Here is a 27,452-nt window from a genome sequence, read left to right as displayed (position 1 = left end):
CTGTGAAAATAAACTCACATCAGACAACTCTCATAAAATAATCTAGTTATATAGAATATAATTTCGTAATTATAATGGTTTATTTTTTCTCTTCCCTGTTGGTTATTTTATTTACTGCTCTATGCTATGTGTGATCCTCTGTCCTTTCCTTAGCTGGCAATCTGGGTTCCAAAAATCTGTCACCATTCCAAAGCGATGCGTCTTCGTATGGCGAGCAGAGAGCGGAGAGAGATATTTAGAGCGAGACATATTTATTTCACCACTGCCGAAGAGAATACCGCAGCTATTAATAAATAAATAACGACGTAGTAAAACTGTTTGACTGTATGACAAGATCTCCTCTGACTTCTTCTGCTAAAGACACGAAATAGCCTGACTCAAACATGTAATATCGGTCTCAAATCACGTTAATGCGAGCTGCATAAATAATGCGGGTGTGAGTAACATATACTGTAAACGAAGCGAGAAATCAGGGAGGATAGCGGAGGGCCAGTGGTAAGCGGCTCACCACTACGAGCCTGTCGTCTGTGCCAGACCAAAGGCGGGGAGAGCGGGCCGAGACAGCACCATGTCGAACCGAAAACATCGGGACAACCAAGAGATATGCGCCCGCAAGGTCCGGGAGTTGGCCCAGGCTGGAGTAAACAAACACTGCTTCGAGTGCAGTCAACCCGGGGTGACTTACATCGATATCACCGTGGGCTGCTTCGTTTGCACGTCGTGCTCTGGAATGCTGTAAGTATGGATAGCTTCTTCTATAACATGCATATTGCGCATAGGCTATTAGGCTACTTATGCCTACAATTATAATAAAACTATAAAACTAAGCCCATTGCATGCCAACTCGGACTCATGGGTAGACGTAACATAGTAAATGTACATTTGGGATTCTCCAATGAGAATGGTGTTCATTTGTGTGTGTCCATTATCCATGTGTATGATATGTTAGGAATTGCAATTTCTACAATAAGTTACCAATTTGCAAAACAAATTATATGTTACGAATTCCAATTTGTTGTGGCTATCGCTAATGTTAGCTAGGCTGCAAATGTTAGTTAGGCTAGGGTTTAGGGCAGGGTTTCCCAAACTCGGTCCTCGGGACCCCAATGGGTGCACGTTTATTTTTTTTTGCACTAGCACTATGCAGATGAATCAAATAATCAATTAATCATCAAGCTGTGTAGTGTTCGGGCAATAACCAAAACATCAACCCCTTGGGGTCCTGAGTACAGAGTTTGAGAAATGCTGGGTTAGAGGTTAAGGTTAGGGTTAGGACTTAAGTTAAAGGGCAGAGATAGGTGTTAGCTAACATGCTAAGTAGTTACAAATTAGCTAAAAAGTAGTAAGTAGTTGCAAAGTTGCTAATTAGATAAAACGCTAAAGTTGGCCGTGATGAGATTTCCACAAACAACTTTTGGGTTGATAGAAGTTCCCAGTATACGCCCACCCATCCACCCCGACCAATCACCCAACTTAATAGTTTTCCTTAATTAACCTTCTGTCTTATGTAACCATACCAATCGTAACATAATTTGAGTGTCACCGGGGGCACACTGCACCGGGTGCACACTGCCTGCCCTCCAGGACATCTACAGCACCCGATGTCACAGGGAGGCCAAGAAGATCATCAAGGACCTCAGCCACCCGGGCCACAGCCTGATCAACCCGCTACCATCTAGAAGGCGGAGATAGTACAGGTGCATCAAATCTGGGACCGAGACTGAAAAACAACTTCTATCTCCAGTAGGAATGCACAATATTTCGGTAAGCATATCGGAATTGGCCGATATTAGTAAAAATGTGCATAACCGTGCATAACCGATGTCAAAGCTGACGTGCATACCTATCTGACATAGGTAGATGGCGTAATGACGCCACGAAAAATGTAGCTCTACACGTGCTACACAGCATTCCTAACCTAGCCCACAATGTCTGCTCTGTGGATAGCGCAGTCAACAAGTCGAGCAGTCATTTGAAAGAGCAAGAACATTTCAGTGAGGCAACTCAAAGGCGAAATCCATTAATGCCAAGATAATGGAATGAATTACCCTTGACAACCAACCGTTCTCTGTCGTAGATGATGTTGGCTTTCGCAGACTGGTCGAGCACCGGTGCACACTACCAAGTAGGCACTACTTTTCAGATGTTGGCCTACCGGAGTTACACAGTATTGTTGAAACTCACATCCATGAGCTACTTGCTATGGGTGTCACTGCTATTAGCTTCACAACTGATATTTGGACCAGCGATGTCAGCCCCATGAGCATTATGAGTCTGACAGCACAGTGGGTCCATGAGGATTTCGTACTGAGGAAAGCCGTATTGCATGCTCAAGAATGCCCTGGTTCTCATACCACTGCTGCCATTTCAATGGCATTTGAGAACATGTTTGAAACTTGGAAACAGGAACACTCCTTGCTCCATTCGAACAACTGACTCGAGAAATAAGCTCAACTGCGTCTGCAGCTGATGTGATACCCTGTCATGGCATTGAAATGCCTGCTCAACAAAAATGCCAACACAGACCGTCGCTTAACTTGGAAAAGTACTCTACTAGAGGCTGTGAACAGGCGATTCGGTGGCATTCTCTCTGAGCCTCTAATTTGCCGCCACCATGCTCGATGCTAGGTACAAGGACCGCTACTTCGATGCAGACAAGAAACAGGGTTTACGTGAAATGTTAGACACAGCTGGACAAGATGTAAACAGACACAGTGACAGTGCGCACCGAGGAAGAGAGGCCACGGACAGACTGAGCTGAAACTTCACTGCTTGACATGTATGATGAAATCCTGGTTGAGACTGAAAAAATGTACAACGAAACAGCAAGTAAGTGAAAGAATTAGGTTTTGATTTTGTTTTACTGGTAATGGGGACATACGTAAATGCCAACAAAATAACTTTTTGGTCAGTGTGTGTTGCAACTATTTAACTGTACTAGAATTCTTAAATTCTTGTATTGTCAGGTATTACTGCACTGTTGGAGCTAGGAACATAAGCACCCGCTACATCCGCGCTACACCTGTGATCTGTTAAATATGTGTATGCGACCAATAAAATGTGATCTGATTTGATTACTATGTTACGTCAGGTCTATGAGACCAGGCTGTGCATGCAGAGAATGATTAACCAGTATGTTGCATCTGCAGATTCAATTTTAGGATGCTGCTGTTACATTTGAGTATTGACAAGAAACTGTAACATGTGTCTCTTCCTCCCCTTGGTGTCCTATGCTACAGTTAATCAGACTACTACATCATTTTCAGGCGAGCCCGTAGTCGCGCTCGTGTTAGGTTTCATTTCGGCATGGCTCCAGGTTTGGCATTCTCTTCCGGCTCATGTATTGTGTTCTGCATGCAGAACATAGCTCAGATCCCCAACAGATTATAGGCTGTGGTTGAGGGACATTTCGCAAGGTTTCACTAATTCGCAGCGGTGAGATTTCAGCACAGGTTTAGAGTCTTGGACAGGCTGTCTCACTCCAAAGAACAGTGAATGAGCACAATATTATGTACTGTTGTGTCAGCCTTCTCTACACTGTATACATTTTCACTATGGCAATTTTCACCGTAACAATTCATTTTCACTTTTTCTCACAGTCACCTGTCATTGCATCCATTTGTTTGAACAATTGAAATACCCTCTACAGCCCTTTCCTCTTTTAAATGCTGTATCACAATTGTTCGTCTTTAGCGATTTATGTTGTTATAAATGTGGAGTGCCCCCTTTCACATATCTTACATATATCTTTTATCGGTTTCTCTTTTTCCAATCTCTCTCTTCTCTCAGGAGAGGACTCAACCCTCCCCACAGAGTCAAGTCTATCTCCATGACAACCTTCTCCCAACAGGAAGTGGAGTTTCTGCAAAACCATGGCAATGAGGTGAGTGACAGTCAGGTGGGCTTCTAGGTGGGACTTAACAGTATTACACCTGTATTTCACCCACCTCATTTCAATTCTGGGCATAATGTTCAAATCTTAGCTGGATACTTCAAGATTTCAACAGCAGGAAAAGGTGAACAAAACACGAACAAGAGGCATACTTAGACTCCTAACATTCAGTATTAAATATATACATGTCCCAGGATGAATAGAGCAAGAATAGATTATATAGATATTATAAATAGATATCATAAATGATAAATGTACATCCTTGGGCCGAGTCCGCCACCAGGAGAGGGATTGAGGCCACATGAGATGGATGAATCTATCTCTGTGTAAGGAATAGTTTTTTAATGTGAACTAGACTAAATAAGGCCCAGCTAAAATCTCATCCATCTTTATGAGATAGAAGAGGATGCTTGATGCTTCCCTCTCTTGTACCAGTCACACCAATAGAGTGTAGCACTGTTTGGTGGTTACAGGCTTTTTCTGGAGGGATGTAGGTTCTCTGCCCAATTTGTGCAGTGAATCGGATCGAACATCGCAGTTACCGTACACACAAACCACCTCATCACTGTGTGTGTGTGAGAGAAAGCGAGAGTGTGTGTGTGTGTGTGAGGTGAGAGAGCGTGTCTGCAGTGAAAGGGATCAAACTTTACATTTGCACACAATAATACAATTTAGTTAGAAATGAGTTCATGTGTGCATGAGTGTCTGATTCATTGCACAGATATCAGGTAGAAAAGTCTGGATAGTCCGATTTGGTTAGATTAATGTGTTGATGTTGGTGATTCATAATTAGTCAGTGAGCTACAGTAGTGTCGATCAGAGCATGTGACTCTAGCATGTTAACTAATGTGTTGGTAGGCAGATGTGTCTATTGTTCATTTTCTACATGATTAATTTGGTGTGTGTGTGTACAGAAATGTTAACTACATTTGTGGGGTACAGAAGTCCCCACAAGAATAGTAAACAAACGAAGATTGGACCAACTGGGGACATTTTGTTGGTCCCCACAAGGTCAAATGCTATTTCTAGGGCGTTTAGGGTTAAGGATAGAATTAGTGGTAGGGATAGAATTAGGTTTCAGGTTAGAGTTAGGAGCTAGGGTTAGTTTTAGGGTTAGGAGCTAGGGTTAGGTTTAGGGTTAAAGTTAGGTTTCCGGTTTAAGGTTAGGGTAAGGGTGCTGGTTAGGGTGAGATTCAGGATTAGGTTTAGGATTTTAGGGAAAATAGGATTTTGAATGGGACTGAATTGGGTGTCCCCACAAGGTTAGTTGTACAAGACTGTGTGTGTATGTGTGGTGCCTATTGTTGATGTTCTGCATCATTATTTGTGTGTTTGTGTTTTTCTGTGCGCACGTACGTTTGTCTGCGGCTCTGAACGTGTGTAGGTGGGGAGGAGGACCTGGCTGTGTGTCTTTGAGCCAAATACAGATGCATGCTTCAACACAAGGGACTCACAGAAGCTCAAGGAGTTCCTCCAGGACAAATACGAGAAGAAGAAATGGTGAAAAAAATCAATAAAGATATCTCCATAAAGATATCTACAGTTGAAGTCGGAAGTTTACATAAACCTTAGCCAAATACATTTAAACTCAGTTTTTCACAACTCCTGACATTTAATCCTAGTAAAATTTCCCTGTCTTAGGTCAGTTAGGATCACCACTTTATTTTAAGGATGTGAAATGTCAGAATACTAGTAGAGCGAATTATTTCTTTCATCTTTTATTTCTTTTAACACATTCCCAGTGGGTCAGAAGTTTACATACACTCAATTAGTATTTGGTAGCATTGCCTTTGAATTGGTTAACTTGGGTCAAACGTTTTGGGTAGCCTTCCACAAGCTTCCCACAATAAGTTTTGGCCCATTCCTCCTGACAGAGCCAGTGTAACTGAGTCAGGTTTGAAGGCCTCCTTGCTTGCACACGCTTTTTCAGTTCTGCCCACAAATATTCTATAGGATTGCGGTCAGGGCTTTGTGATGGCCACTCCAATACCTCGACTTTGTTGTCCTCAAGCCATTTTGCCACAACTTTGGAAGTATGCCAAAGACCCATTTGAGACCAAGCTTTAACTTCCTGACTGATGTCTTGAGATGTTCCTTCAATATATCCACATAATTTTCCTTCCTCATGATGCCATCTATTTTGTGAAGTGCACCAGTCCCTCCTGCAGCAAAGCAAACCCACAACATGATGCTGCCACCCCTGTGCTTCACGGTTGGGATGGTGGTCTTCAGTTTGCAAGCATCCCCCTTTTTCCTCCAAACATAACAATGGTCGTTATGGCCAAACAGTTCCATTTTTGTTTCATCAGACCAGAGGATATTTCTCCATGTGCAGTTGCAAAGCGTAGTCTGGCTTTTCTATGGCGGTTTTGGAGCAGAGGCTCCTTCCTTGCAGAGCAGCCTTTCAGGTTATGTTGATATAGGACTCAATTTTCTGTTGATATAGATACTTTTGTACCTGTGTCCTCCAGCATCTTCACAAGGTCCTTTGCTGTTGGTCTGGGATGGATTTGCACTTTTCGCACCAATGTACGTTCATCTCTAGGAGACAGAACGCGTCTCCTTCCTGAGCGGTATGACGGCTGCGTGGTCCCATGGTGTTTATACTTGCGTACTATTGTTTGTAAAGGTGAACGTGGTACCTTCAGACGTTTGGAAATTGCTCCCAAGGATGAACCAGACTTGTGGAGGTCTACTTTTTTTTCTCTCAGGTCGTGGCTGATTTCTTTTGATTTTCCCATGATGTCAAGCAAAGAGGCACTGAGTTTGAAGGTAGGCCTTGAAATACATCCACAGGTATGCCTCCAATTGACTCAAATAATGTCAATTAGCCTATCAGAAGCTTCTAAAGCCATGACATCATTTTCTGGAATTTTCCAAGCTGTTTAAAGGCACAGTCAACTTAGTGTATTTAAACTTCTGACTCCATGGAATCGTGATACAGTGAATTATAAGTGAAATAATCTGTCTGTAAACAATTGTTTAAAAAATTACTTGTGTCATGCACAAAGTAGATGTCCGAACCGACTTGCGAAACCTATAGTTTGTTAACAGGAAATCTGTAGAGGCGTTGAAAAACGAGTTTTAATGACTCCAACATTAGTGTATGTAAACTTCTGACGTCAACTGTGTATGTCAGACGTACCACCTATTTCAAACTCATCCCAACTCAAAGTTGTACACTGAGTTCAATGTGTTAAATGTCCATTCAAATTATTTTTAGCACAATATATTTACTTACATTGGGAAAATGATTTTTTATTTAGTTTAGTCTCATTGAAATAAAATCTCTTCTTCAAATGTAGTCACAGCAACATGGAACTATTTTTCAGGCATTTTTCGAAGAACAAGAGCCGGAGGGAGGTGGAGGGACCCTGGAGCCCGCCGGGGGTGCAGGCCTTACCCTCCTCTCACGGCCCCCCGCCCGCCCAGGCCCCATCCCACGCCATGCCCCCCTCCGCCAGACCCGTACGCACACTGGTGAGATACATAACTCCTCCGATGGATTGAGGAGATGTGATAGAGGCAGAGGGATATTTCATGGATATAAAGCTTTATTAAATTGAAGGAGAAAGTAAAGAGGAAAGGGGGGAGAGAAAGAGTGAAGAGATGGAGGGAGAGAGAGGAAAAAGAAGTGGAGAAAGAGATAGAAAGCAAGAGAGAGAGAGAGAGGTGTTACTGTGGAGAAGAGTAATAGAGTTAGAAGTGTTACTGTGGAGAAGACTAATAGTTAGAGGTGTTACTGTGGAGAAGAGTAATAGAGTTAATGAGAGGTGTTACTGTGGAGAAGACTAATAGAGTTAGAAGTGTTACTGTGGAGAAGAGTAATAGAGTTAGAAGTGTTACTGTGGAGAAGACTAATAGTTAGAGGTGTTACTGTGGAGAAGAGTAATAGAGTTAATGAGAGGTGTTACTGTGGAGAAGACTAATAGAGTTAGAAGTGTTACTGTGGAGAAGAGTAATAGAGTTAGAAGTGTTACTGTGGAGAAGACTAATAGAGTTAGAGGTGTTACTGTGGAGAAGACTAATAGAGTGAGAGGTGTTACTGTGGAGAAGAGTAATAGAGTTAGTGAGAGGTGTTACTGTGGAGAAGAGTAATAGAGTTAGTGAGAGGTGTTACTGTGGAGAAGAGTAATAGAGTTAGATGTGTTACTGTGGAGAAGACTAATAGAGTTAGATGTGTTACTGTGGAGAAGACTAATAGAGTTAGAGGTGTTACTGTGGAGAAGACTAATAGAGTTAGAAGTGTTACTGTGGAGAAGACTAATAGAGTGAGAGGTGTTACTGTGGAGAAGAGTAATAGAGTTAGAGGTGTTACTGTGGAGAAGACTAATAGAGTGAGAGGTGTTACTGTGGAGAAGAGTAATAGAGTTAGTGAGAGGTGTTACTGTGGAGAAGAGTAATAGAGTTAGATGTGTTACTGTGGAGAAGACTAATAGAGTTAGATGTGTTACTGTGGAGAAGACTAATAGAGTTAGATGTGTTACTGTGGAGAAGAGTAATAGAGTTAGATGTGTTACTGTGGAGAAGACTAATAGAGTTAGTGAGAGGTGTTACTGTGGAGAAGAGTAATAGAGTGAGAGGTGTTACTGTGGAGAAGAGTAATAGAGTTAATGAGAGGTGTTACTGTGGAGAAGACTAATAGAGTTAGTGAGAGGTGTTACTGTGGAGAAGAGTAATAGAGTTAGTGAGAGGTGTTACTGTGGAGAAGAGTAATAGAGTTAGAAGTGTTACTGTGGAGAAGAGTAATAGAGTTAGTGAGAGGTGTTACTGTGGAGAAGAGTAAAAGAGTTAGAAGTGTTACTGTGGAGAAGAGTAATAGAGTTAGTTAGAGGTGTTACTGTGGAGAAGAGTAATAGAGTTAGAGGTGTTACTGTGAAGAAGACTAATAGAGTTAGTGAGAGGTGTTACTGTGGAGAAGAGTAATAGAGTTAGAAGTGTTACTGTGGAGAAGAGTAATAGAGTTAGTGAGAGGTGTTACTGTGAAGAAGACTAATAGAGTTAGAGGTGTTACTGTGGAGAAGACTAATAGAGTGAGAGGTGTTACTGTGGAGAAGAGTAATAGAGTTAGTGAGGGGTGTCACTGTGGAGAAGACTAATAGAGTTAGTGAGAGGTGTTACTGTGGAGAAGAGTAATAGAGTTAGAAGTGTTACTGTGGAGAAGACTAATAGAGTGAGAGGTGTTACTGTGGAGAAGAGTAATAGAGTTAGAAGTGTTACTGTGGAGAAGACTAATAGTTAGAGGTGTTACTGTGGAGAAGAGTAATAGTTAGAAGTGTTACTGTGGAGAAGAGTAATAGAGTTAGAGGTGTTACTGTGGAGAAGACTAATAGAGTTAGAAGTGTTACTGTGGAGAAGAGTAATAGAGTTAGAGGTGTTACTGTGGAGAAGACTAATAGAGTTAGAAGTGTTACTGTGGAGAAGAGTAATAGAGTTAGAGGTGTTACTGTGGAGAAGACTAATAGAGTTAGAGGTGTTACTGTGGAGAAGACTAATAGAGTGAGAGGTGTTACTGTGGAGAAGACTAATAGAGTGAGAGGTGTTACTGTGGAGAAGAGTAATAGAGTTAGTGAGAGGTGTTACTGTGGAGAAGAGTAATAGAGTTAGTGAGAGGTGTTACTGTGGAGAAGAGTAATAGAGTTAGTGAGAGGTGTTACTGTGGAGAAGACTAATAGAGTTAGAGGTGTTACTGTGGAGAAGACTAATAGAGTGAGAGGTGTTACTGTGGAGAAGACTAATAGTTAGAGGTGTTACTGTGGAGAAGAGTAATAGAGTTAGAAGTGTTACTGTGGAGAAGAGTAATAGAGTTGGAGGTGTTACTGTGGAGAAGACTAATAGAGTTAGAAGTGTTACTGTGGAGAAGAGTAATAGAGTTAGAGGTGTTACTGTGGAGAAGACTAATAGAGTTAGAAGTGTTACTGTGGAGAAGAGTAATAGAGTTAGAGGTGTTACTGTGGAGAAGACTAATAGAGTGAGAGGTGTTACTGTGGAGAAGACTAATAGAGTGAGAGGTGTTACTGTGGAGAAGAGTAATAGAGTTAGTGAGAGGTGTTACTGTGGAGAAGAGTAATAGAGTTAGTGAGAGGTGTTACTGTGGAGAAGAGTAATAGAGTTAGTGAGAGGTGTTACTGTGGAGAAGACTAATAGAGTTAGAGGTGTTACTGTGGAGAAGACTAATAGAGTGAGAGGTGTTACTGTGGAGAAGAGTAATAGAGTTAGTGAGAGGTGTTACTGTGGAGAAGAGTAATAGAGTTAGTGAGAGGTGTTACTGTGGAGAAGACTAATAGAGTTAGAGGTGTTACTGTGGAGAAGACTAATAGAGTGAGATGTGTTACTGTGGAGAAGAGTAATAGAGTTTGTGAGAGGTGTTACTGTGGAGAAGACTAATAGAGTTAGTGAGAGGTGTTACTGTGGAGAAGAGTAATAGAGTTAGAAGTGTTACTGTGGAGAAGAGTAATAGAGTTAGTGAGAGGTGTTACTGTGGAGAAGAGTAAAAGAGTTAGTGAGAGGTGTTACTGTGGAGAAGACTAATAGAGTTAGAAGTGTTACTGTGGAGAAGACTAATAGAGTTAGAGGTGTTACTGTGGAGAAGAGTAATAGAGTTAGAGGTGTTACTGTGGAGAAGACTAATAGTTAGAGGTGTTACTGTGGAGAAGAGTAATAGAGTTAGAAGTGTTACTGTGGAGAAGAGTAATAGAGTTAGAGGTGTTACTGTGGAGAAGACTAATAGAGTTAGAAGTGTTACTGTGGATAAGAGTAATAGAGTTAGAAGTGTTACTGTGGAGAAGAGTAATAGAGTTAGAGGTGTTACTGTGGAGAAGAGTAATAGAGTTAGAAGTGTTACTGTGGAGAAGACTAATAGAGTTAGTGAGAGGTGTTACTGTGGAGAAGAGTAATAGAGTTAGTGAGAGGTGTTACTGTGGAGAAGACTAATAGAGTTAGAAGTGTTACTGTGGAGAAGACTAATAGAGTGAGATGTGTTACTGTGGAGAAGAGTAATAGAGTTAGTGAGAGGTGTTACTGTGGAGAAGAGTAATAGAGTTAGTGAGAGGTGTTACTGTGGAGAAGACTAATAGAGTTAGTGAGAGGTGTTACTGTGGAGAAGAGTAATAGAGTTAGTGAGAGGTGTTACTGTGGAGAAGACTAATAGAGTTAGAAGTGTTACTGTGGAGAAGAGTAATAGAGTGAGAGGTGTTACTGTGGAGAAGAGTAATAGAGTTAGAGGTGTTACTGTGGAGAAGAGTAATAGAGTTAGTGAGAGGTGTTACTGTGGAGAAGAGTAATAGAGTTAGAAGTGTTACTGTGGAGAAGACTAATAGAGTTAGAAGTGTTACTGTGGAGAAGAGTAATAGAGTTAATGAGAGGTGTTACTGTGGAGAAGAGTAATAGAGTTAGTGAGAGGTGTTACTGTGGAGAAGACTAATAGAGTTAGTGAGAGGTGTTACTGTGGAGAAGAGTAATAGAGTTAGAGGTGTTACTGTGGAGAAGACTAATAGAGTTAATGAGAGGTGTTACTGTGGAGAAGAGTAATAGAGTTAGTGAGAGGTGTTACTGTGGAGAAGACTAATAGAGTTAGTGAGAGGTGTTACTGTGGAGAAGAGTAATAGAGTTAGAAGTGTTACTGTGGAGAAGACTAATAGAGTTAGAGGTGTTACTGTGGAGAAGACTAATAGAGTGAGAGGTGTTACTGTGTAGAAGAGTAATAGAGTTAGAAGCGTTACTGTGGAGAAGAGTAATAGAGTTAGAGAGAGGTGAATACTGTAACTGAATACTGTACCGACAGAGATCCAATGACACAGAGAGACAGAGACAGATGACCAAAGAGAACCCACTCCAGGTCATCTTCACAGCAAAGATAAAGGGGTGAATAACAGATGAAGGGTTAAATGAGGATAATGTAACACAGAGGAGAAATACATCCACCCACTGTTTGCCCCCCGTCTCCCCTCTCCTCCAGTCCCAGTCCCAGCTCTCGTCCTGGGGGGACAGAGTCCCCACCATCTCCCCTGCGGACATGAGGGCTGATGTGTTTACCGCCCGTGCTCCCTCGCGCTCCCAGAGCTTTAGAGACCCCTCAATGAAAGGTAGAACTGTTCACATTCTTTTTTGGTACCGTGAGTAATGGAACCTGAGGCAACATTGTTTGATGCCTGTTTCTTCTTTCTCTTTCCACCTCTCTCTATCGTTATGTCTGTTTCTTTCTCTTTCTTTCTGTTTCTCTCCTTGCCAATCTCTCTGTCCTTCTCTCTACCGCTCTCTCTCTCTCTCTCTCTGTATGTCGCTCACTCACTCTCTCTCACCCTCTCTCTCTCGCTCTCAGAGTCTCTACTGAGAGGTATAGAGAGACAACGTCCAGGCTCTCTGTCTTCAACGATGGGACCCCATAGCCACGCCCCCTCCTTTCCTGCCCTCCCTCGACCCTCAGGTAAAGACCACACCCTCCTCTACTTAAATATCTCTCCTTTTCTCTCTCAACTTTTACCTCGTTAGCCAGTAGCACTTCCAAAAACAACTTCACTTTAGTTTTTTTTTGTACCTTTATTTAACTAGGCAGGTATGGCACTAACCCGTACAGCAATTGATTGTGTCCTGAACGTTTATTCAGAGGTATAGAACAAAACAGAAGAATATAGCCTTGGTGGGAGTGCATACTCGCCAGTAGTCCTGTACCCTTCTGCTATTAATTCTGATTAGTCCGTTTCTCCCTTCAAAGTTTCCAATCGGAGAACTGGCCAGGTCAAGCAGAGACACACTGTACCCTGAGATAGATAGAAAGAGAGAAATAACACGAATAAAACTATTTTTTTGTTAGGGTGAGTGAATGAGGACCCAAAAGCGAACTAACTTAAACAGAGCTTCTTTAATAACCAAACATAGGTAGGCTCAGATAGACCGGCAGATTCCGACAGGACAGGACAAGGTTACAGCAAACATGACGATAGTCTGGCTCAGGCATGAAACACAACTAACAAGAATCCGACAAGGACAGGAACAGAAACAGAGAGAGATATAGGGACCTAATCAGAGGGAAAAAGGGAACAGGTGGGAAACGGGGTGAATGGGTAGTTAGAGGAGACAAGGAACAGCTGGGGGAAAGCGGGGGAGAAAAGGTAACCTAACAACGACCAGCAGAGGGAGACAGGGTGAAGGGAAAGGACAGAGACAAGACACAACATGACAGTACATGACAGTACCCCCCCACTCACCGAGCGCCTCCTGGCGCACTCGAGGAGGAAACCTGGCGGCAACGGAGGAAATCCTCGATCAGCGCACGGTCCAGCACGTCCCGAGAGGGAACCCAACTCCTCTCCTCAGGACCGTACCCCTCCCAATCTACGAGGTACTGGTGACCACGGCCCCGAGGACGCATGTCCAAAATTCTACGGACCCTGTAGATGGGTGCGCCCTCGACAAGGATGGGGGGGGGGGGGGAAAGACGAGCGGGGGCGCGAAGGACGGGCTTGATGCAGGAGACATGGAAGACCGGGTGGACGCGACGAAGGTATCGCGGAAGAAGAAGTCGAACTGCGACAGGATTAATGACCCGAGAAATACGGAACGGACCAATGAACCGCGGGGTCAACTTGCGAGAAGCCGTCTTAAGGGGAAGGTTCTGAGTGGAGAGCCAAACTCTCTGACCGCGACAATATCTAGGACTCTTAGTTCTACGCTTATTAGCAGCCCTCACAGTCTGCGTCCTATAACGGCAAAGTGCAGACCTGACCCTCTTCCAGGTGCGCTCGCAACGTTGGACAAAAGCCTGAGCGGAGGGGACGCTGGACTCGGCGAACTGAGATGAGAACAGCGGAGGCTGGTACCCGAGGCTACTCTGAAAAGGAGATAGCCCGGTCGCAGACGAAGGAAGCGAGTTGTGGGCGTATTCTGCCCAGGGGAGCTGTTCTGACCAAGACGCAGGGTTACGAAAAGAAAGACTGCGTAAGATGCGACCAATAGTCTGATTGGCCCGTTCTGCTTGACCGTTAGACTGGGGGTGAAAGCCGGAAGAGAGACTGACGGAAGCCCCAATCAAACGGCAAAACTCCCTCCAAAATTGAGACGTGAATTGCGGACCTCTGTCCGAAACGACGTCTGACGGAAGGCCATGAATTCTGAAAACATTCTCGATGATGATTTGTGCCGTCTCTTTAGCAGAAGGAAGCTTAGCAAGGGGAATGAAATGAGCCGCCTTAGAGAACCTATCGACAACCGTAAGAATAACAGTCTTCCCCGCTGACGAAGGCAGTCCGGTGACAAAATCTAAGGCGATGTGAGACCACGGTCGAGAGGGAATAGGAAGCGGCCTGAGACGGCCGGCAGGAGGAGAGTTACCGGACTTAGTCTGCGCGCAGACCGAACAAGCAGCCACGAAACGACGCGTGTCATGCTCCCGGGTGGGCCACCAAAAACGCTGGCGAATGGAAGCAAGCGTACCCCGAACGCCAGGGTGGCCGGCTAACTTGGCAGAGTGAGCCCACTGAAGAACGGCCAGACGAGTAGGAACGGGAACGAAAAGAAGGTTCCTAGGACAAGCGCGCGGCGACGGAGTGTGAGTGAGCGCTTGTTTTACCTGCCTCTCAATTCCCCAGACAGTCAACCCGACAACACGCCCCTCAGGGAGAATCCCCTCGGGGTCAGTGGAGGCTACTGAAGAACTGAAGAGACGAGACAAAGCATCAGGCTTGGTGTTCTTAGAGCCCGGACGATAAGAAATCACGAACTCGAAACGAGCGAAAAACAGCGCCCAACGTGCCTGACGCGCATTAAGTCGTTTGGCAGAACGGATGTACTCAAGGTTCCTATGGTCAGTCCAAACGACAAAAGGAACGGTCGCCCCCTCCAACCACTGTCGCCATTCGCCTAGGGCTAACCGGATGGCGAGCAGTTCGCGGTTACCCACATCATAGTTACGTTCCGACGGCGACAGGCGATGAGAAAAATACGCGCATGGGTGGACCTTGTCGTCAGAGAGGGAGCGCTGAGAAAGGATGGCTCCCACGCCCACCTCTGACGCGTCAACCTCGACAACGAACTGTCTAGAGACGTCAGGTGTAACAAGGATAGGAGCGGATGTAAAACGATTCTTGAGGAGATCAAAAGCTCCCTGGGCGGAAACGGACCACTTAAAGCACGTCTTGACAGAAGTAAGGGCTGTGAGAGGAGCTGCCACCTGACCGAAATTACGGATGAAACGACGATAGAAGTTCGCGAAGCCGAGAAAGCGCTGCAGCTCGACGCGTGACTTAGGGACGGGCCAATCAATGACAGCTTGGACCTTAGCGGGATCCATCTTAATGCCTTCAGCGGAAATAACAGAACCGAGAAATGTGACGGAGGAGGCATGAAAAGTGCACTTCTCAGCCTTCACAAAAAGACAATTCTCTAAAAGGCGCTGGAGGACACGTCGAACGTGCTGAACATGAATCTGGAGTGACGGTGAAAAAAATCAGGATATCGTCAAGGTAAACGAAAACAAAGATGTTCAGCATGTCTCTCAGGACATCATTGACTAATGCCTGAAAGACAGCTGGAGCGTTAGCGAGGCCGAAAGGAAGAACCCGGTATTCAAAGTGCCCTAACGGAGTGTTAAACGCCGTCTTCCACTCGTCCCCCTCCCTGATGCGCACGAGATGGTAAGCGTTACGAAGGTCCAACTTAGTGAAAAACCTGGCTCCCTGCAGGATCTCGAAGGCTGAAGACATAAGAGGAAGCGGATAACGATTCTTCACTGTTATGTCATTCAGCCCTCGATAATCTATGCAGGGGCGCAGAGACCCGTCCTTCTTCTTGACAAAAAAAAACCCCGCTCCGGCGGGAGAGGAGGAGGGGACTATGGTACCGGCGTCAAGAGCTACAGACAAATAATCTTCGAGAGCCTTACGTTCGGGAGCCGACAGAGAGTATAGTCTACCCCGGGGGGGGGTGGTTCCCGGAAGGAGATCAATACTACAATCATACGACCGGTGTGGAGGAAGAGAGGTGGCCCTGGACCGACTGAACACCGTGCGCAGATCGTGATATTCCTCCGGCACCCCTGTCAAATCACCAGGCTCCTCCTGTGAAGAAGAGACAGAGGAAACAGGAGGGATAGCAGACATTAAACATTTCACATGACAAGAGACGTTCCAGGAGAGGATAGAATTACTAGACCAATTAATGGAAGGATTATGACAAACTAGCCAGGGATGGCCCAAAACAACAGGTGTAAAAGGTGAACGAAAAATTAAAAAAGAAATGGTTTCACTATGATTACCAGAAACAGTGAGGGTTAAAGGTAGCGTCTCACGCTGAATCCTGGGGAGAGGACTACCATCCAGGGCGAACAAGGCCGTGGGCTCCTTTAACTGTCTGAGAGGAATGTCATGTTCCCGAGCCCAGGTCTCGTCCATAAAACAGCCCTCCGCCCCAGAGTCTATTAAGGCACTGCAGGAAGCTGACGAACCGGTCCAGCGTAGATGGACCGACAAGGTAGTGCAGGATCTTGAAGGAGAGACAGGAGTAGTAGCGCTCACCAGTAGCCCTCCGCTTACTGACGAGCTCTGGCCTTTTACTGGACATGAAGTGACAAAATGACCAGCGGAACCGCAATAGAGACAGAGGCGGTTGGTGATTCTCCGTTCCCTCTCCTTAGTCGAGATGCGGATACCTCCCAGCTGCATGGGCTCAGCACCCGAGCCGGCAGAGGAAGATGGTAGTGATGCGGAGAGGGAGGCGACGGAGAGCGCGAGCTCCTTTCCACGAGCTCGGTGACGAAGATCAACCCGTCGCTCAATGCGAATAGCGAGTTCAATCAAGGAATCCACGCTGGAAGGAACCTCCCGGGAGATAATCTCATCCTTTACCTCTGCGCGGAAACCCTCCAGAAGACGAGCGAGCAAGGCCGGCTCGTTCCAGCCACTGGAGACAGCAAGAGTGCGAAACTCAATAGAGTAGTCTGTTATGGATCGATTGCCTTGACATAGGGAAGACAGGGCCCTGGAAGCCTCCTCCCCAAAAACAGATCGATCAAAAACCCGTATCATCTCCTCCTTAAAGTCTTGATACTGGTTAGTACACTCAGCCCTTGCCTCCCAGATTGCCGTGCCCCACTCACGAGCCCGTCCAATAAGGAGAGATATGACGTAGGCGACACGAGCAGTGCTCCTGGAGTAAGTGTTGGGCTGGAGAGAAAACACAATATCACACTGGGTGAGGAACGAGCGGCATTCAGTGGGCTCCCCAGAGTAACACGGCGGGTTATTGATTCTGGGCTCCGGAGATTCGAAAGCCCTGGAAGTGGCCGGTGGATCGAGGCGGAGATGGTGAACCTGTTCTGTGAGGTTGGAGACTTGGGTGGCCAGGGTCTCAACGGCATGTCGAGCAGCAGACACTTCCTGCTCGTGTCTGCCTAGCATCGCTCCCTGGATCCCGACGGCTGAGTGGAGAGGATCCGAAGTCGCTGGGTCCATTCTTGGTCGGATTCTTCTGTTAAAGTGAGTGAATGAGGACCCAAAAGCGAACTAACTTAAACAGAGCTTCTTTAATAACCAAACATAGGTAGGCTCAGATAGACCGGCAGATTCCGACAGGACAGGACAAGGTTACAGCAAACATGACGATAGTCTGGCTCAGGCATGAAACACAACTAACAAGAATCCGACAAGGACAGGAACAGAAACAGAGAGAGATATAGGGACCTAATCAGAGGGAAAAAGGGAACAGGTGGGAAACGGGGTGAATGGGTAGTTAGAGGAGACAAGGAACAGCTGGGGGAAAGCGGGGGAGAAAAGGTAACCTAACAACGACCAGCAGAGGGAGACAGGGTGAAGGGAAAGGACAGAGACAAGACACAACATGACAGTACATGACATTTTTAGAGAGTGGACAATACCCGATTCAACAGGGGCCCAATGGTATTTCACAGCTCAGAAGTATGCTATGATTCTGTCCAGGACAGACCCCATCTAGGAACACATTCAACTCCTGGCTGCTAATACATGTAGCATGCTATACGTTTGTGCAAAGCTAGGATTTCCCCAATAATCCATTGAGGTTCTATTTGCTATCTTGTTTTATTGAGGCTATTGGATGGTCAAGTCACATGGAAAAACATGCATGGGTTGCGTCTGAAATGGCACCCTATTGCCTATATAGTGCACTACTTTGCAGGCCCTGGTCAAATGCAGTGCACTATATAGGGAATTGGGTGCCATCTCGGACTCACCCCCAGCCTTCCTTATCTCGGCCATCTTTGTTTGGTCCTCTCAGGTCGCACAGTGTCCTCCTCGGGGGGCTTAGCCCCCTTCAGGGCCTTCCCTAAGTCTCTGAGTGTGGATTTTGGGGGGCTCAGCCAGCAGCAGAGTCACAGTGCCCTCAGCATCACCCCCCCAGCCCCCGGCCCAAACACACACACAAACCACCAGGACCGCTACGCTGCCCTGTCCCAACTAAACAGTGTCTTCTCTGACACGTCGCCTGGACCTACAGGTAAGGGTAGAAGGAGTGTGTGTGTGGGGTGGGAGGGGGTGGGTGGTGTGTGTGTGTGTGTGTGTGTGTACACATTTTACTATACTCGTGAGTACCAGAAGTCCTCACAAGAATAGTACACCAAAAAAAATTCAGAGAAGTGAGGACATTTTGCCGGTCCTCACTCGTAAAAATGCTATTTTAGGCTTAGGGGTTAGGTTTAGGATTATGGTAAAGTTTAGGGGTTAGGTAATATAGGATTTTGAATCCCCCAAAATACCTCACAAGTATAGTAAGGCATAGTTGTTTGTGTGTGTGTGTGTGACTAAGTGAGTGAGAGAGTGAGATTATTGTCAGCTACATTGCATAATGCCTTACTCTAAATGTCAAGGTTTTACTAAGTGAATGACCCCATTGTGTTTTCTGCACTCAATACTAAACCGTTGGGTTGTTACAAAACAACCTTGGAAATATGTTCCAGTTTGGATTTAGCAATGCTACTAGCTGCTAACTAATGAGAACATAAATGTGCAGGACCAATGCCTTAGGCATGTTTGAACTTATATCATTGTTTTATTTCCATGATTCAATACATAATATCTCTCCCCTGGGCAATAATATACTGTAGGTAGATTTATGTGTAGTTTCTTTTGATTAATATAGCATTGAGCATTGAACTTTTTTATTTTTTACACTGCACAGTCAATAGTTATATCTTGACCAATCACACACTGAGAGTGGAAATCTTGCACCCTATGTCAAATCAAATCAATTACATGTGATCTCTCAAATTAGCCCCCAGCTGAGCCCTGTGCTTGTAGACTGGGTGGCTGATGACATTAGGAGGCTAATTTGATTCAGAGAGGTCTGATAGCTAGCAACGATGACAAGAAGCTGCCATGTGGGGAATTGTATGTGGCTTGTTTCAGCTCGTTGTAGCTTTTTTTTATTGATACCATGTCTTGTTTTGAGGTGTTGTGACTCATGTCATGTCTATGCTAATATTGGCTAAAATGTTCTAGCTAGCTAACCAACAACTGTAATGATGAATTTGAGGGACAAGTGCTCATTGTGCAAATGTATTTATGTTTTCAATAAACATTTGGAGACAATATATAGTTTACATGTCAACAATCTAAGCCAACCCTGTCTGTTTTTCCCCATAGTTGTGCACGCATCAGTTTTGTTGTTAAGCCTAGAAAACCAACCCGTCTATGGTTCGTCTATTTATTTGAATGTGTGTTTTCAGCACCCCCCGGTGGACTACCCCAGTATAGCACCCTATTTGGGAACCGCCTGTCCTCCAGTTCCACTCCTGCCAGGTAATGAATGCACTGTCAAGCAAATACACTTAACATTCCTATTTAATGCATCGAAGAAGTGTAGTCTGTTAAAGTGCACCAGTCCCGGTACAAATACATCGTTTTATTTGCTCAGGATATCTGCATGCCCTTGGTTTAGTAATTCATGACAGGCTGACATCATAGCTGGAGGCAACTGCAATATTAAATTGACTTGTTTTTAATGTTCATGCATGTAATAATATATAGTTGGTCTTAACTCTTTCCTCTTCTTTTCCGACTTTCTTCAGCTCTCCAGGCGTGGATGCTGTGTCGGGATCTCAAACATTTGCAAGTAGGCAGTGTTACAAAAAATATGAATCAATCATGGAGGCAGGGGCGCAACTTTTGTTTTACAAGTAGGGGGGGGACATCTTTTTTTATTTTTTAATCTATCGGTTAAACACTCCAAACAGCCTACCCGACAGCCTACCAGTCCTAAAGCACACCATTGCCTTGTTTTGTATCACATTCGCATGATAAACCTGGCGGGGACAAAAATGCAATTTCAGAACGCCCCCCACCCCCCCGTCCCCAGTGAAAGTTGCGCCCCTGCATGCAGGTGTATATTTTTCATGAAAGACTTTGAAAGGCTTGAACATATCCATGAACTATTGTCTCTCTCTGTCTCTCTCTCTCTCTCTCTCTCTCTCTCTCTCTCTCTCTCTCTCTCTCTCTCTCTCTCTCGCTATCCTTGTCTCTGTCTCCTACCTCCATGTCTCAGGCTTCCCCAACCCGTTCAACTCCAGTTCCAGCTCTCAGCAGCAGCAGCCTGCCCTGTCCCCCAGTAACCCATTCAACAGGTCCACCTCAGGAGGTAAGCTGCCAGCAGAGCACTGCTTATTCAGCCTGGGGGCAAAGGTCAAGAATGTACAGTAACAGGGGTAACTGTATATAAGTAATTTATAGACAGTCTTCCTTAGCTAATAGTTCATGTAGTTTAGAAATAACTAACAAACAGTTATATTGGAGATTCGGGACCCCTGGATTCTTGGTTTATTGTAATATTTCAATGTACTGTGTGTGACTTAACACCCTTATGTTCTGTTTCCCTATGCAGGTGACTCCAGTGGGTTCGTCAGCTCTCCAACCTCAGTGTTCCCTCCGTCCGCCACCTTCCCAACTCCGGCTACCCAGAATGCATTTCCACACAAGCATGCCAACAACCAGGAAGCCAATGGCAAGTATAAGTCTATTATAATTCTCATGCTATTTTTTTCTATTCTCGACAAAATAATGTTGAGAATTTTCTCCAACTGTATAGGATAAGAGCACACAAAAAGTGTTTACCATTTGGTGTTATATATATATATATATATATATATATATATATATATATATATACAAAGTACAGTACATGCTTTGCCAAGAAACAAAACAGTTCATCACTGCAGTGCTGCGTGGATGTGTTCTCTGGCTGGGCTGCAGCAGCATACCATGTCATCTGTTATGTATGGGGTTTGGCCTGTGATCAAAACCAACACGGCCTCCTCAAACCCTAAGAGGCGCCAACATCATTGCTAATGATGATCACAGCGTCTTCTCCCATGCTTACATAATACCAACTCAGTCCCCAAATATAGAGTTAGAACCCATGGAATTAGAATGAGTGAAACGTCCATGGTCTGAGGGGTGTTGTCTATTCCAGTAATTATTCTATGTTCTATGTTTGTCAGACTAGTATTGGATGTATTAGTCTTCGATCCTAATGTATCTCTGATTTTGGGGTGTTGTTGGGTTTGTAGGTTTTGCCTCTTTCCCTGCATCGGACTCTCAACCCAAAGTTCCTCGTCCAATGTCAGTGAACCCATTCACTGTGAGTACCACACCACACTACAGCAACACTACAATAAGCATTGAGTGTACTTCAATAGATTTGCCCAGTTTGTTGGGGATTTGGACTGCTAGCTGCTTAATTCTTATGCTAATGATTCATTCAAAGGGCATTGGAGAGCTTTTCTGGTGATGTAGATGTACAGCAGGAACTCACCATCTCCCTCCCTCTCTCTCCATCTCTCCTCACCCTCTCTCTTTCTATCCCTCTCTCTCCATCTCTCCTCACCCTCTCTCTTTCTATCTCTCCCTCTCCATCTCTCCCACCCTCACCCTTTCCCTCTTTCCATATCTCTCCCACCCTCTTTCTTTCCATATCTCCCTTACCCTTTCCCTGTCTTTCCATCTCTCCCACCCTCTCTCTTTCCATATCTCCCTCACCCTTTCCCTGTCTTTCCATCTCTCCCTCCCTCTCTCTTGCCATCTCTCAGGGGAATGTTTACCCGAGTAGAGGAACGTCACGAAACCCTTTCATCTGATACCGGCGCCCCGGCTACCCCCCAACCACCCCTGGGCACATGAAGACCAGTGAACTTTAGGAGCTGCTGCCATTTCAATGCCTCTAGAGTATTTTCGCCTTCAGAGAGAGGGGAAACATTCATGCAGGCTCCTCTCCCCTCTACGTGTGTGTGTGTGTGTGTGTGTGTGTGTGTGTGTGTGTGTACAGTAATGTTGATCCGTTGAAATAACGCGTACAAGTGTGTGTGTGACCATATTAAAGGTGTTTGTATGACAATAGAATCCACCTCAGGGCTCAGTGGGTGCCATCAACAAGACACACACACACACTTCGCTGTTTCTCCCATGTCCCGCTTTTGTGCAACAACAGTCCCCTTCTTAAAACAGTACGCCAAATCATCACATTCGGCTTGCTTTTTGGAGCCACCTCTGAAGACGACCTTCAGAAACTAGCCAGTCCAGTCAGTCAGTGTGTATCAAGTTACAGAAGGCTATGAAAGCTGAACATGATGACGAGCAAAAAATGATGACAAGCAAAGCAGTTTTTTTCCCTTTAGTGATGGTTATGGCAGCCTTAACATAACATCCTCCTAATGCATGTAGATAGGAGGACATTACAGACAAGCCTGTCTTTCCCCCCCATGTGCTGTGTGTATGTATGTGGAAAACACGTTTGTGTCGTTTTATGTCCATTTTTGTCTTGAGTAAATCATTTGTGTTTCAGTCTCAGGCTGCATGCGCTTGGAGGGCTTCAAGAGGAGATGGATACTGTTGAATGTAAAAAGCTATTTTCAAAACAAAACTGTTTTATTTCTCCTTGTAATGGACCAAATATTTGTTATTTTGGGTGAAAATATGGAGATGAAATTGATCTCTTGCAAACAAAAGAAAGAGTTATATTGAGAAAGTGTTTGTAATGATGTGTCCATGTTCATAAATTCAAATATTTGTTGCGTCTTTAAACAGTGTCTAGTTCTTTATTCAGTGTGTGAGAGAGAAAATATTGCATAATATGTAACTTGTAACAAACTATTTGGATAATCAAATATTTACCCAAGTAATTGCTTCCGTTGGCTTTCAGCCAATTATGGATAGCCTATTTAAAAACTTCCCTATTGACAACTTGATATAGGTCAATTCAACCACTAGGCGGCGTATGTTGCACAGTTTTCTAGCCTTGTCCATGAGGTGGCATATACGCTGAGTGTACAAAAGATTAAGAACACCTGCTCTTTCCATGATATGGACTGACCAGGCGAAAGCTTTGATACCTTTGATACCTTATTGATGTCACAAAGGGAGGATACAGGGTAAAGAAGGATTTGTAAGCCTTGAGACATGGATTGTGTATGTGAGCCATTCAAAAGACTTAAGTGCCTTTTCTAGTAAAGGTGCCAGTCGCGCCGGTTTGAGTGTGTCAAGAACTGCATCGATACAGGGGTTTGGTCCACCACCCAAACGACAACTTGACACAACTGTGGGAAGCATTGATTGAATCACGTAATTATGCCTACACAATGTCAATTTTTTTCCCACTACAATTAAATCGATCGCACTAACCGCTGTAACGGGGTTCAACTGAAAAGTATAAACAAGCCAATGGTACCATCATCGTGGTGCAATTTGATGAGGGTTGCATTTCTGGTTATAAAATGTCTCAATCGTGCAGCACATCAAATGATCTTCAAAATAGCGTTGCAAGTTTCACAATATTGGCTGAAGCGCATAGGCATTCTTATAAGAACGAAACGTCATATGAAATTTGATTCAAGTTCGCACATGAACTCAATGCTCTCTCTCTCTGTATACTGTCTCTCGCCCTCTTCTGTCACTACGGACAAGCGTTGACTGACAGCTTTCCACAGTAGCTCCACGCCATAGAGGGGACAGGAGGGGAGAGGGCAGCAGTTGCAGCGAAGTATTCAGTACACTGCTGCCAAGCAATACAGTAAATGGATTAAAGCACTCCGCAAGCTAAATAGTAGTAGCAGACACACTACTGCAAAGAGAAAGGAAAGGTAATATTTAGTATATATTTTAAAATACTGGACTGGACTAGAGGACCTCTCTCCCTTGCATACACGTGTTAAAGGGAGGGAGGGGGACGCGACTGAATTATGTTTGAATTATCTAGCTAGCGAAAATATTTTTGCTGTCATTGAATAGAAGTTTAGGTTGTAGTTGAGAAAAACAAGAACTCGAGCGCGATGGAGTGCCAACCACCCGACCCGCAAAGCTACGAGGACGTTCGAAAGAACGGCTACCTCCGCAAGCAGAAATCCATGCACCGGCGATACTTCGTCCTCCGGACGGCCTCGGAGAGGGGTCCGGCCCGGCTCGAATACTACGAGAGCGAGAAGAAATTCCGCGGAAAAACACCCGTCCCAAAGAAAGCCCTGGTGCTGGAGACGTGTTTCAACATCAATAAGCGGGCTGATGCGAAGAACAAGCACATGATAGTGCTGTACACCCGAGCGGAGAGCTTTGCCATCGCGGCAGAAAACGAGGCGGACCAGGACGAATGGTATCAGGCCATGGTGGAGCTGCAATGCAAAAGTAAGTAAACATATATAGCTAGCAAACTACAGCGAGCTCTGACTGCAACCCGAGCTCTATATGGCTGCCAAACGTTAGCAAAGTGGCCACAGTATTATCTGAACGTGGCAATGTAGCCCACTGCAGCAAATGCTGAAATGCAACTTATAAATTCAACACGTGCTCGTTTTAAAATATGGTTCATAGTTATTATTTTTGAATGACATCCAGGAGTATGTATATGGTTCTCAATGGGAGTAATTTCACATTGCATGTCAGCAGCGAGGGGTTTCCCACTATTTACTACCAGCGCTGTTTTGCAAATGTCGGTCCCGATTTGATCATAATATTTTGAGGCATGCTCTGAAACAGACGGTGGTGTCAAAATATGTTCAAATTACAATGTGCGGTTACTGTATTTAATATGAAATGCTGCCTATGGACCATTTAAATATTATGCAAAATTACAGTTCATACTTCTTTGCATAATAATTATTTGCCAAGGCACGCCAAAAACTACACCTCATATTCCAAGTTGCCATGTGTGCTTATCATTGACACCACCCTGAGAACATAGCTACGTTATCATACTTTTCTTACTACCACAGATGGTCTACTTGCTTCAGAAGTTCAGAGGTGGACAAAGAGCTAGTGGTCTGTACAGCGTTTTGAGAAGGGAAAAACAAGTCGTTTAATTAAAATGTTGCCAGTATCAAGAGTAGTCTTAGCTAACAGATTGTAACGTCTAATGTGATGCTCAATTAGCCTTTACAGGTTGGGTACTGCAGCGATGTTTCAGCCATTGTAAGCCGGGTCGCCTAAATCCAAACATTGAAACATTTATTTTTTTACTTTGTACGAATGGGATGGAAACACGCTTTCAGTGTAACCAGATATAACGTATGCAAAGAAAATAATGGATGCATATATATGTGTATATCTTTTTGAGAACTAACAATTACCAAAATAAAAGCTAGACAGTTGTGGAGAATTAAATTCACAAAACAATTGTTTTAGCAGAATTCATTTTGTTATTATGTTTGAGCAAAATAACACAGCATTTTCCATAGCAAAAGGCATATCATTGCAGGAAACTAGCTTTAAAACAGCAACATTTTCTCTCAACTCCATTGTAGAATCACAGGAAATTAGCTTTAAAATTGCAACAATTGCTCTCAGCTGCATGGAAAAATGTTTAGAATTGCAGAAATGTAGCTTTAAAACTGTAACATTTGTATCTCAGCTCCATGGAGAAATTTGTTTAAAAAAAAATGCACAATTGTCTCTAGTGTCAGGATGGGGACCTCAATGTAGCCTCATAATGATTGACTGTGCTCATTGCCACGCCCCCCTGCCACTCTCACCACCTAAGCCCCTTTCTGATCCAGAAAAATCCCTGTACTATTTGGCATAGCACAGAGAATTTTTGACCTACCTTCCAAACTTGGAAGACATACAGTGCGTTCAGAAAGTATTCACACCCTTGACTTTTTCCACATTTGTTTTGTTACAGCCTTACTCTAAAATTTTTTTTTTTTTTTAATAAAAAAAAGAATTCCTCCAATCTACACACAATACCCCATAATAACAAAGCAAAAATAGTTTTTTGAAATTTTTGTAAAAAACAGATATCACATTTACATAAGTATTCAGATACTATACTCAGTACTTTGGCAATTACTGCCTCAAGTCTTCTTGGGTATGACACAATAAGCTTGGCTTTTGGGGAGTTTCTCCCATTTATCTCTGTAGATCCTCTCAAGCTCTGTCAGGTTCGATGGGGAGCGTTGCTGCATAGCTATTTTCAGGTCTGGGCTCTGGCTGGGCCACTCAAGGACATTCAGAGACTTGTTGCGAAGCCACTCCGGCATTGACTTGGCTGTGTGCTTAGGGTTGTTGTCCTGTTGGAAGGAGAACTTTCTCCCCAGTCTGAGGTCCTGAGCGCTCTGGAGCATGTTTTCATCAAGGATCTCTCAAATAAAATCAAATTTTGTTGTTCACATTCACATGGTTAGCAGATGTAATTGTGAGTGTAGTGAAATGCATGTGTGTTTAGTTCCAGTAGTGCAGCAATATCTAACCAGTAATATCGAACAATTCCACAAGAAATGGAATGAGAATATATAAATATGGATGAGCAATGACAGAGCGGCATAGGCTAAGATGCAAAAGATAGTATAGAATACAGTATATGAGATGAGTAATGCAAGATATGTAAACATTATTAAGGTCGCATTAAATTGACTAGTGTTCCATTTATTAAAGTGGCCAATGATTTTAAGTCTGTATGTAGGCAGCAGCGTCTGTGCTAGTTATAGCTGTTTAACAGTCTGCTGGCCTTTCTTGACATTTCTTCTGTCACAACAATTCATTGATACGTATGCTATGATGCTGGTAAAGTTGACTCGCGCACCTACAGTGCTGATCATAAAAAAAACTAGCTAGCTCCTGGATGCAAACAATGTGCTTCCCCAAAAACATAGCAAAACGACAATCTGTTTCAGTAGCTATAGTTAGCTTGCTAACTATATAGCTAGGTGTCATCATAAAAAATATCCATAATTTATAAGACAGTTCTTATTTGATTAATGGTGGTCAGACCTATCTTAGTGACGCTAGCCACAATGAGGATAAGCCACAATAGTGGACTTTGCGGTTAACCTTCAAAATAAAAGTATGGCATCATTTTACAATGTTGCATTCATTTGCATCATTGTCAGTGACATACTTTTATGTAGAAGGCAAATTGCATTATTCCACTAGTGCCTAATCCTTATTGTGGGTGCCTAATCCTTATTGTGGCTAGCTTCACAACACATAACCCTGTCCGTTCGAGCCTCACTAGCCAGATGAAGCTAGCTGGCTTCTTATAACGTTAGCTTTAGGCAACAGGGTTAAGTAGCTGGCTAGCTATTTATTTTCATGAACTGAAGTTCAATTTCAATAGGCGA

General features: G+C 44.0%; 2 protein-coding genes across 3 annotated transcripts in view; both read left to right on the top strand.

The window, feature by feature from the left end:
* Positions 1-22,929, top strand: LOC110500593 (arf-GAP domain and FG repeat-containing protein 2). The gene is made up of 13 exons (XM_021578011.2): positions 1-735; positions 3,790-3,883; positions 5,277-5,392; positions 7,225-7,372; positions 11,850-11,976; positions 12,213-12,317; positions 18,137-18,355; positions 19,584-19,656; positions 19,926-19,969; positions 20,399-20,491; positions 20,735-20,854; positions 21,420-21,490; positions 21,939-22,929. Exons 1-13 carry the CDS (start codon positions 569-571, stop codon positions 21,984-21,986), a joined length of 1,425 nt encoding a protein of 474 aa, XP_021433686.2. The 5' UTR covers positions 1-568; the 3' UTR covers positions 21,987-22,929.
* An 839-nt stretch (positions 22,930-23,768) lies between these two features.
* The window catches only part of LOC110500592 (insulin receptor substrate 1-B), an 82,792-nt gene continuing 79,108 nt past the window's right edge, over positions 23,769-27,452 (top strand). For both annotated transcript variants that reach the window (XR_005038620.1, XM_021578010.2), the window contains exon 1: positions 23,769-24,522. Coding sequence is in view for 1 of the 2 variants with exons in the window: in XM_021578010.2 (XP_021433685.2) it covers positions 24,174-24,522 (349 nt within the window). In the remaining variant the exon portion in view is untranslated. The remainder of the gene's footprint in view (positions 24,523-27,452) is intronic.

Source organism: Oncorhynchus mykiss, chromosome 21, assembly GCF_013265735.2.
Source record: "Oncorhynchus mykiss isolate Arlee chromosome 21, USDA_OmykA_1.1, whole genome shotgun sequence".
NCBI lineage: Eukaryota > Metazoa > Chordata > Actinopteri > Salmoniformes > Salmonidae > Oncorhynchus > Oncorhynchus mykiss.
This window is presented reverse-complemented; position numbering and strand designations above follow the sequence as displayed.

Bases quoted from the DNA above. Each gene is read 5' to 3' on its own strand.
- LOC110500593 (XM_021578011.2), top strand. From the start codon at position 569: ATGTCGAACCGAAAACATCGGGACAACCAAGAGATATGCGCCCGCAAG. The intron at 12,318-18,136 runs GTAAAGACCACA...TGGTCCTCTCAG, and splicing joins TGCCCTCCCTCGACCCTCAG to GTCGCACAGTGTCCTCCTCG. The intron at 18,356-19,583 runs GTAAGGGTAGAA...GTGTGTTTTCAG, and splicing joins CACGTCGCCTGGACCTACAG to CACCCCCCGGTGGACTACCC.